This window comes from Daphnia pulicaria, chromosome 5 (assembly GCF_021234035.1).
Source record: "Daphnia pulicaria isolate SC F1-1A chromosome 5, SC_F0-13Bv2, whole genome shotgun sequence".
Lineage (NCBI taxonomy): Eukaryota > Metazoa > Arthropoda > Branchiopoda > Diplostraca > Daphniidae > Daphnia > Daphnia pulicaria.
Genome location: NC_060917.1, coordinates 5,726,330 through 5,735,549, shown reverse-complemented (window position 1 = coordinate 5,735,549; position 9,220 = coordinate 5,726,330). Strand labels below are relative to the sequence as shown.

General features: G+C 41.4%; 2 protein-coding genes and 1 long non-coding RNA gene across 3 annotated transcripts; 1 reads left to right on the top strand and 2 right to left on the bottom strand.

Moving 5' to 3' along the window:
• Positions 1–665: 665 nt before the first annotated feature.
• On the bottom strand, positions 666–1,401 carry LOC124340723 (bromodomain-containing protein 3-like). Its single transcript, XM_046793332.1, has 2 exons — positions 1,195–1,401; positions 666–1,118 (listed from the first exon to the last, which is right to left on the bottom strand). The coding sequence occupies exons 1-2, from the start codon at positions 1,399–1,401 to the stop codon at positions 666–668; spliced, it is 660 nt and encodes a 219-aa protein (XP_046649288.1).
• A 4,090-nt stretch (positions 1,402–5,491) lies between these two features.
• On the bottom strand, positions 5,492–6,141 carry LOC124341592. The gene is made up of 4 exons (XR_006918510.1): positions 6,055–6,141; positions 5,826–5,968; positions 5,624–5,745; positions 5,492–5,564 (listed from the first exon to the last, which is right to left on the bottom strand). It is a non-coding gene; the product is annotated as an uncharacterized LOC124341592 (long non-coding RNA).
• Positions 6,142–6,513: 372 nt separating this feature from the next.
• On the top strand, positions 6,514–6,986 carry LOC124340722 (chromodomain Y-like protein). Its single transcript, XM_046793331.1, has 3 exons — positions 6,514–6,575; positions 6,637–6,759; positions 6,821–6,986. Exons 1-3 carry the CDS (start codon positions 6,514–6,516, stop codon positions 6,984–6,986), a joined length of 351 nt encoding a protein of 116 aa, XP_046649287.1.
• The last annotated feature ends 2,234 nt before the right edge of the window (positions 6,987–9,220 follow it).

Genomic DNA, 9,220 nt, shown 5'->3' with positions numbered 1-9,220 from the left:
TTATTGGGTCCGTTATAGATACCAGTTTAGCGAATAGCAGTTCGAAACGTCTCTTGTTTGAAGAAACTCTTGTAGAAGTGAATAACAACTCACCAACTAAGAGAACTGAAACTGAAATGAAAATTTTCCGAAATATGTAATGTGTCAACTTACCAATCTGTCAACCTCGTAGACTGTGTAGGGCTGCTCACTAGCAGGGTTGCATAACCTTTTTTCCCGGTGTTGCTGCTGGACGGGAAGAGGCGGAGTGGTGTTTTCCGACGGAAGAACACGTACTGCTAAAGAGGGGGCGTAAACAATGACACTTGCTCTCTGCGGAACTGCAACATCTATAATGGGAAAAAAAATGAATGATGCAAACTGAAACATGTTGCTTAAATAATATATGATGTTACTTGTCGTTGTGGTCGTCGGCTTAAGTGTTACAGGAAAACGCATTGTTCGGCAGGGAAGTAGCGTGTCAGAGTTACCTTACCGAATTAGATGAATGAATAAAGATGACACTGAATTGAGATTGCTCGACCTGACTTTTATTGAGACTGACTCGATTGATTGATACAGAAAGACAGAGAGGGCCCGACCCCCTCTGGAACATTACATTGACACCAGGGGGGGGGGGGAGGGCACAAGGAATAAATGCAGTCAGGCGGGTGACAAGGGGCCACCTATCGGGGGCCCCGAAGATCGAATTCTCGTAGGTGAGCCGGAATCCGGGTCGTCCGGCCGGATCTCGTCGTCGGCCGTTGGGGATGCCTTTCGTTCCCAACACGCATGGATGACCGGGCCGACGATTTCTGAAGTCCGGATGATGAGGGCACAGCAGGATCCGCTTGTGTCGCCGATGCTTGGGGCCCAATCTGTTTTTCGGTAGCCTGGCCCCGAGTTGAAGTGTCATCCATCTCAACTTTAGGCATCCCAGCCAATGTTTGGTGGAAAATGTTTTCCAACTGCTCCCCCATGAATACCACATCGTCATTGGGTTGGTTGTAGGTGTAGCAGTTGGCAAAAATCATGTTGATGTCTAGGATGCAGTCTATGGCGCACCGGTAGTTGTGGTTTTCTAGTCGCTGCATCACAGTTCCCAGATCCATGGGAAACTTGACGACTTGGAAGTAGTCCTGCAAAGAGAAGGTAACACCAAGACATTAGCGGTTTTGAAAGATGAGAAGAACAAAATAAAACTTGTCGACTCACAGCCAATTTAAGCTTGATGGTGTCTACTTGCGCGTGGAATGGCCAAGCATGCTCGTAAGCCAACAGGGCTGGCAAGACAGTGTGCTGTAGATATTTTAGCTTGTTTGTCACTCTGCCAGGGCGGATAGGCACAACCAGAGGCTGCACCTTCCCGTTGATGGGTTCCATACTTGGATGTAGGGCAGATCTGGATTTCGGTGTAGACATCTATGAACACGGTATATGTTGTTTAAAAACAGCCACAAAACAATTTGATAACTTACAAAAGTCTTACCTTGTCGTTCTTTTCCTTGGTTAAAATCCCAACACTCGAACTGGTCAAATCAAATATCGAAAAGATTACAATTGCTATATATTGCCAATCTTGTATGGTTAGTTTTACACCAAATATATTTGGCACAATCACTAGTTTCAACGCAATTCACTTAGCCAAGTATCTAAAACATTTGAATACCCAACAACAATAAAACACCATCGAGGGGGGTTTGGAAAAACAATAAGGGTATCTCTGCGAGTGAAGACTGTTCTTGCTCGAAGGGAAGATTTATCTGATTGCAAATTCATTTTCATTCATATTAAGTCCGTGGTTTTTTTTTCTTCTTCTAATGCTCAATCTAAGCAACCACTAGCGATAATCGCCCATGTGAATTGATAATCAGCTGGATGCATAGTTAATTTGTCTCGTGTAATGGAAAATTAGTCGATTCTCAATAGTGATTAGTTATGTTGATCGCGGTAATTTTTAATTAATTTTGATTCCGTTGCTTGTCTCGATACATCTTTTTCGAGTCATCTTTGATTTGGATGAAGAAATATCGCTTGGCTTCTTTGGTCTCTCCGTTTTAGACTCCAAGGAGTAGATAAATGATGTTGACGATGTGTGAACCGGCGAGGTCTTCGAACAAGCAACTTTCGGGAATGAAGACGCTACAGATGCCGGTAGAGATTTTTGTTTGACGATGGTATACGTAGCATTGGCTTTAGGCCGTTGCTCCACATTAGCTACTATGGGAACAGAATCGCCACATAGAACTTTGCCTGTTTTTGTCTCCGTAACTGGGACTCGGGTATCGTCTGCCCCCAAGTTTGATGGTTTACCAGCTCTACCCGACGACAAGGATTTTCTTCTTTGAGTACTTTCAAATGGTTTGATCGACAAGGGGTAGTCGACCGAGTCTTCCCACGACTCATCAGAAGAGGTGGTAGGAGGTGTGACCAGAAATCTTGGCTGTCCTCAGTCACAAATCATCACAAAAAAAAAAAATTATAAAAAAGACCAAGATCTCTTCAGTAGTTGGATGAACACCATTGGCGAGTATGGATAGAATTTTACTCAGTTTCTTCGTAAGATCAACTGAGGTGATTCTTGCCTGCTTGCAACGAAAGGTTGGTCTAAAGTGCTGGACGTTTTTTTTGTGATCCTGAAGAGCAAAATCACGTCGTTACTGAAGCGACCAAAAATGAGTAGAGAGCAATTCCTTGGGAAGTAGATACCTGGAAAAAACAGCTGTACAATAGAATCAGTTAAATGTTTAGAGGTGGGGTTATAAATTACGTCATTATCCCTTTGGTACGATTTGAATAAATACTAACCCATCTCCTAAAAATTACTTTAACAAAATGTATCCTCTCCCTTTCCACATTCAATATACAAAATAATGTTCTAAGAAAATGTCCGGAAGACATGGTCAAATTTTTCTGCGCCCCCACCCCACTCATTCTCTTTTTCACATCCCATCGCAAAATGCATCCCACCCCATTTTCGGTGCATGGCGTTATTTGTGGACTTGGGAAATATCTGTATTATTTACGCCAAAGGAAAGATTGTGTAATTGGCAAATGGTGAAGCACTAATGAGAAGAACTGGTCATCGTCACCTTCAGCATTTCTGGAGGCATTAAAATGAAATGTCAAAATATTAACTAATGAAACAAATTTGATTTGTCTTACTGCGGAAGAAAATGTCAATCTCCTTCAGCCCCAATGAATGAATTCCACCACCATTTTTTTTTTGGCATTGCGTATAAGACTATTGGCTTCGACAAATGTTGTTGTATCTTGGTTAAAGTCTTTTTTATCCACTGAGAACACCCTGTGGACTCTACAAGAAAGTTGCATTCAGATTAATATTTTGTTAAATGTACATTATAAGCGAAATATACTTCGTTGCTCTAGGAAAACGCACCTCCGTAATATTGTCACAGTTTCTTATGTAATCCACATACTTTGTCAAGGCATAACTCTTGATTTATTTTGAAACTTTGTGTCAAACTTTGATCCTCGTAGCTGAATCCTCGACCGTTCGAGCTTTTTTAATATTTTAATTATTCCCAATGAATTTCGTAAATAATCAGCGTGTTGCATATTAGTTTTCAGCTTGATGTTTGGTCAGCAGGTATGATGGGCACATGAAGCCGGCGTAAAGCCACTGGAACGATGGGCACATGAAGCTGGCGTAAAGCCACGGGAACGATGGGCACATTATGAAGCCGGCGTAAAGCCACTGGAACGATGGGCACATGAAGCCGGCGTAAAACCACTGGAACGATGGGCACATGAAGACGGCGTAAAGCCACTGGAACGATGGGCACATGAAGCCGGCGTAAAGCCACGGGAACGATGGGCATAACTTTGTTTTGTCTAAATTTTTCCTTTTAGGTATGTGTTCTTTCATAAGCAATTTCATTAAAAACTTCCATCTTTGTGAAATCGTGGAAGGTCATTACTCAAAACTATAAGACACTCAATGCCATCTTCTGTGATAAGACCCAAAAAAACAACACCACCACTGGAACCATCTCTGCTCATTGACGGAATATAAGTTACGCTGTCTTCTTTGTGCGGACTCGTCGCAAATGTTCCAATTTGAAGCTAGGCTTTCCACTCCACGTTCAGGACGAAATCATCGTGTGGGCCACACTAACCATTGGATTCCCTGCAATGGCTTTTCGTCATCGTTGATGGAACATCTCGATACGCGTTCAATCTGGCCAACGAAACCTAACATCATATGCATGCAATACATTTATGATTTCTATGATGACATTGACAAATAATCTAAAGTTTTAATAAGTTACCTAGGAGTTTGTACTCGAGGCCGAATTTTCCCATGTGTTCAAGCAAAAGAATTCAATTCATCGAAATTTTCATCTATAGTGACTGCAACATCGGCCGCTTAATCTGGAATGAATGGAAATGAAATAAAAAATAGAATAATAATTAGATGTATAGTTAAAATTGATGAATGCAAATTAAATCCAAAAAGAAAGATATGGAAATTTGTTTTAAAAAAAAGAATTGAATTAAACTTAAGGCAACGGTCCAGCAATAGACAATAGTGTTTTACGACCACATGATTGTCAGGAAGGTAAAAAAACCAACGAGTCAACCCCCGATCGTAAAAAACTCTCACATTAAGACGGCGACGACCACTTGATTGTCAGGAAGGTCCGAAAACCGACGAGTCAACCCCCGATCGTCAATCCAGCCAATAAAAATAGCAAATATCTAATATAAATGGGAAATTTTTTTTTTGTTTTTGTTTTGGAGGGCTGATGCTGACTGCCCCAAGCAGGGCTTTCAAAAAGAGTACATTACGGGGATGGAAGGAGATTGTTGAATTACACGATCAAATAATGACCAAAAAATTATACATGACCTTGCTCTGCTTGGAGATTTGTAGTATTTCGGAACTCTAGTGTACCAGTGGGTTCCTGGAGACTGCTTCCTGGACCGGTAGCTGGCCCGGGCTGCTGTTTCACTGCCACATCCAGCAGATTTGCAGTTGGAAATGTCCATCCGGCCGGCAGATCCATTAGTTCCTAAACGAAACTGAGAAGAAAATTCATTAAAGAATACAGAGAGGAAAAATGGGAACGATGGGCACATGAAGCCGGCGTAAAGCCACGGGAATGGGCATAACTTTGTTTTGTCTAAATTTTTCCATTGTGTATCGGTACTTTCATAAGCAGTTTAATTTAAAATGTCAATCTTTATAAAAGCGTGGAAGTGCATTACTTAAAAATAAAAGACATTCAATTCCATCTTCTGTGATTTGACCCAAACAACTGCAACATTGGCCGCCAATTCTGGAATGCAAGAACGACGCCAAAAAGTGTCAGCACCTGTTTTAATAAATGAAATAAATTATTTGTCCTTTTTAAGCTGTTAGCCACTAATAAATATTGATGTATTTTTTTAAAAGAAACCTCACACAAGATAAAATAAAATTCATACTTAAAACTGTATCCGCTGTTTTTGAGCTGTGTTGGGTGAATGATGGATTAGCATAATTCCAGAAGTGTTCACCTTTACATCACTTGCTTGACCAGAAAAAATTTCTTGACGTTATCCAACAATGAAAACAATACCTGAATGTATGACAACGAATTTAAATTAAAAATTACAATAAACTTTTTATTTGTTTTACCTGCCAAACGACTGCCTGCCAAGTGTTTTGATGCAGAAGATCTCCATGGGATGCAATAGTAATTAAGAGTGTTTGGCCAGCTGATTTGCAAGCCGCTGGGTGTTTAGCAAAACACAAGTAACCTAAGCCATGTACAGATTTAAAATTCCAATTAGTCATCATTTCCATCCAAAGAAAAACAAGCGTACAGATGATTTATTACCAAGTTTGTTACACATCCAGAGTTTGTCAAGGGCTGCCAAAATTGGCACACCAGAAAAGTGTAAGGAAAGTTTATTTGTTTCTTGATACAATGAAGAGCGTAATACTTTTCGATTTTGGATAAAAATAGTCGGATATGTTCACCTGAAATCGTACAAAATGGTAGAAAAACAACGACACAACATTAATTTAAAATCGCTTTAACTAAATAAGTGTGATTCTTTCTTTACCATCAAACCCATTTCCGTGAGTGAGACGTTTACATCCTGTGTTTGTGATGCAAATTTTCTTTACCTAAATCACAAAAGTTTCAATGGCGACTCAGAAGCCACGTCAAAGACAAAGAAGCCCAAAACAAAGAAGAAGGTTAGTCTAAACGGCATTCCAAGGGTACCACCAGTTTTTGGACGTGTGACAAAACGACGATGTGGCAACACCGTTTGTTTTGTTTTTCAAGGAATTCTGTCCGAATTTGTCGTCTGGTTTTCAAAAAAAAAACATCAAGTGTAGGAAAACAGTTTGATTATAGCTTACAATTGTTTACTTGGATCTGCTGTGAATGTAAGTTGAAATTTTCCATCTATTTTGTAGTTGTGCTTTTTCGTGTTGTTTCGTTGTTTTGAGTGAATGTCCTCACTCACAATAAGATTTGTCACTTAATTAATTCTGTTAATATCAGATATTAAGCCATGGCATCTGTTTCCAACACAGAAAGTGATGAGTTCGTGGTCGACCGAATCCTTTATAAAGGGTAATATTTTGTTGTAATGTGCTTGAGTATGAGTTTTGTTTGTAATCAAATTTTTTTTTAGCGTTTACAACAGGAAAACCATGTATCTTGTCAAATGGATGGGATACGACAACACCGACAATACTTGGGAGCCTTCGAGCAATATGCAAAATTGCAAGGAGTTAGTGAGCACATTCAATCAATGGTAAGTCAATTTCAATGTTTACCTAGAATTAACAATTTATTTATCGAACAATTTTTGATAGGTTCAAGCATTATGACCTGCCAGTGCAAAAGCTCACTGCTGCAGTTGTGGCCAACCCACAGATCGCTACACAACAAAACAACCACCTAATGGATCGAAATGTGGTGACAACCCAGTTATGGGGGTTAGTTAGTGAAGGATTCCGCGCAGGAATGGTAAGATTTTAATTTTTTATAGTTCATCCTATTTATACATTGTATTAAAATTTCAAATTTGTAGCGTGGTAGAGAAGAAGATACTGCAGCTGCATCCGCTGGTCCGCCGATGGGAGATGTGCGCCAAGCGACGGTCGACGGGCCAACGGACGAGCCTCTTGCAGCGGCCGTCAATCCAGCGGCGGCTGTGGCGGAGCCTCCCGTAGTGGCCGTCATTCCAGCGGCGCCAACGGACGAGCCTCTTGCAGCGGCCGTTATTCCAGCGGCGGATGTGTCGGAGCCTCTTGCAGCGGCCGTCATTCCAGCGGCGGCATCGGCAAAGCGTCCTGGGAACAGGAAATGCTACCACTGCCGCGCTAATGGACATATCAAAAGTGATTGTTCTAAACTCGATATGTTCGGTAACTTGAAATGAAATAAAATTCTATGCTATTGTAATTTTTCTAATGATTAAATTTCTATTTCTAGATTTTGGGAGACCCGGTTCTTGCCGTCGTTCACGCTCTCGCTCAACCTCGCGTTCCCGTGTTCGTGGCCAATCACGTCCTCGCTCACGTTCTCGTTCTAGGTAAAAAAAAATTCTCGAAATTTTTTAATTATTCTGTTTCATCTTTAAATTGTTATGTAGACGCGGTTCTCGCCGTCGTTCGCGCTCTCGCTCATCATCGCGTTCCCGTATTCATGGCCACTCACGTCGTCGATCACGCTCTCGTTCTAGGTAAAAAAAAATATCTTTGAGTAGAGTAACCCGTTTACTAATCAAATGTAATGGTTGAAAGCGCAGCCGCAGTCAACATCGCGGGAATTCAAAAACCAGGAGCAAGTCCCGCGGTGATGAAAGTAAACGCCATGACTCTCGAAGAGAAATCGCGTTACGTGGACGTGAGGACACGGGTTCTTTGTCGTGCCACCATGACAAAATGTAGAAAGATGAACGCCGTAAAACGTCGGAGATTTGTCCCAAGCCTTCAAACAGGGAAAGAGGAGGTGTAGAAGGGAAAAGTGGTGTAAGGAATACTTGTTTCAAGGTGAGTTTATTTTAATTTTATTTAGTTGTTCATTTCGTGAAATTTAATTATTTACTTTCTATTTTAGTGTAATGAGGAAGGGCACATGTCAAGAGATTGTCCCAATGGAGGCAGTCGCTCCCGATCCAGTACCGCGCTTGCAGATTACGATTGGGGAACATCTTCCGCCACCAGCAGCAGCAGTCCATGGGCTACGGGTGCTAATTCAGCTCCTAGAGGTAGAGCAACACCGAGTGCTGGAAAATCAAATAATGATGATTGGGGAGCTCTAGCACCTCCTCGAGGAGGCAATAGATCAACACCAAGTGCCAGCAAGTCAAATGTCGACGTTTGGGGAGCTCCTGCGCCTTCCGTAGCAGGTGGCAGAGCAACTCCTAGTGCTAGCAAATCCAACGACGATGATTGGGGAGCAGCTGCCGATGCCTGGTCTTTGATTAATGGCAAGAGTGGTGGTGGAGATCGCGGGTCACGAGCTAATAAAAGTGTATCACCTTCTGGGCATTCATGTGAAACTGACGCGACTTCCAAAGCTTCCGCTTCTAGAGGAAATGATGATTGGGGTTCGTCTACCACTGCACCTGGAACATCACCGAGATCTGGGTATAGTTTTAATTCTAGAGTTATTTTTTTATAATAATGTGTTTTATGTAATTCTTTTCGTTTTATTTTGTTATGTTGGTCGAAGAAGCTCCCGCCCAGGTGTTCGCTGTCCACGTCACATGACATGGTGTGTATGTAATGAATGTTCCAGTGTTGAATCACCACGGTACAATCCTGGATATCCCAACAAATTCAATTTTTTTCCCAATAACTCTCCGCTCTTGTGTTCCTTTTTCTCCCTTAAAACAATCAAGAGAGTCACCATTATCCCTCATGGAAATCAACGTTTGCTACCTTCCCAATACTTCCTTTCCCCGATAAGGAAGTTGACAGTTATTTAATATCTGGACGACGACTTATGTTACGGGGATCGTCATAAAAGGCTCAGTGGACTGTATATGGGCAAACTCAACTTGGGATCGAAGAGTTTCAATAGTGTATAAACTTCACCAATCCTAATAACAAACAGGGGTCACTAACAAATTAACATTGGACATGATTAAAACACAATACCTGGGAAAACCAGTCTTCGGTGGGACAAATACAAATTATGATACCTTGTCCACGTGAAACAAACAAATGATGCTTTGGGATTACACATCCAAGGGCAACCAATGC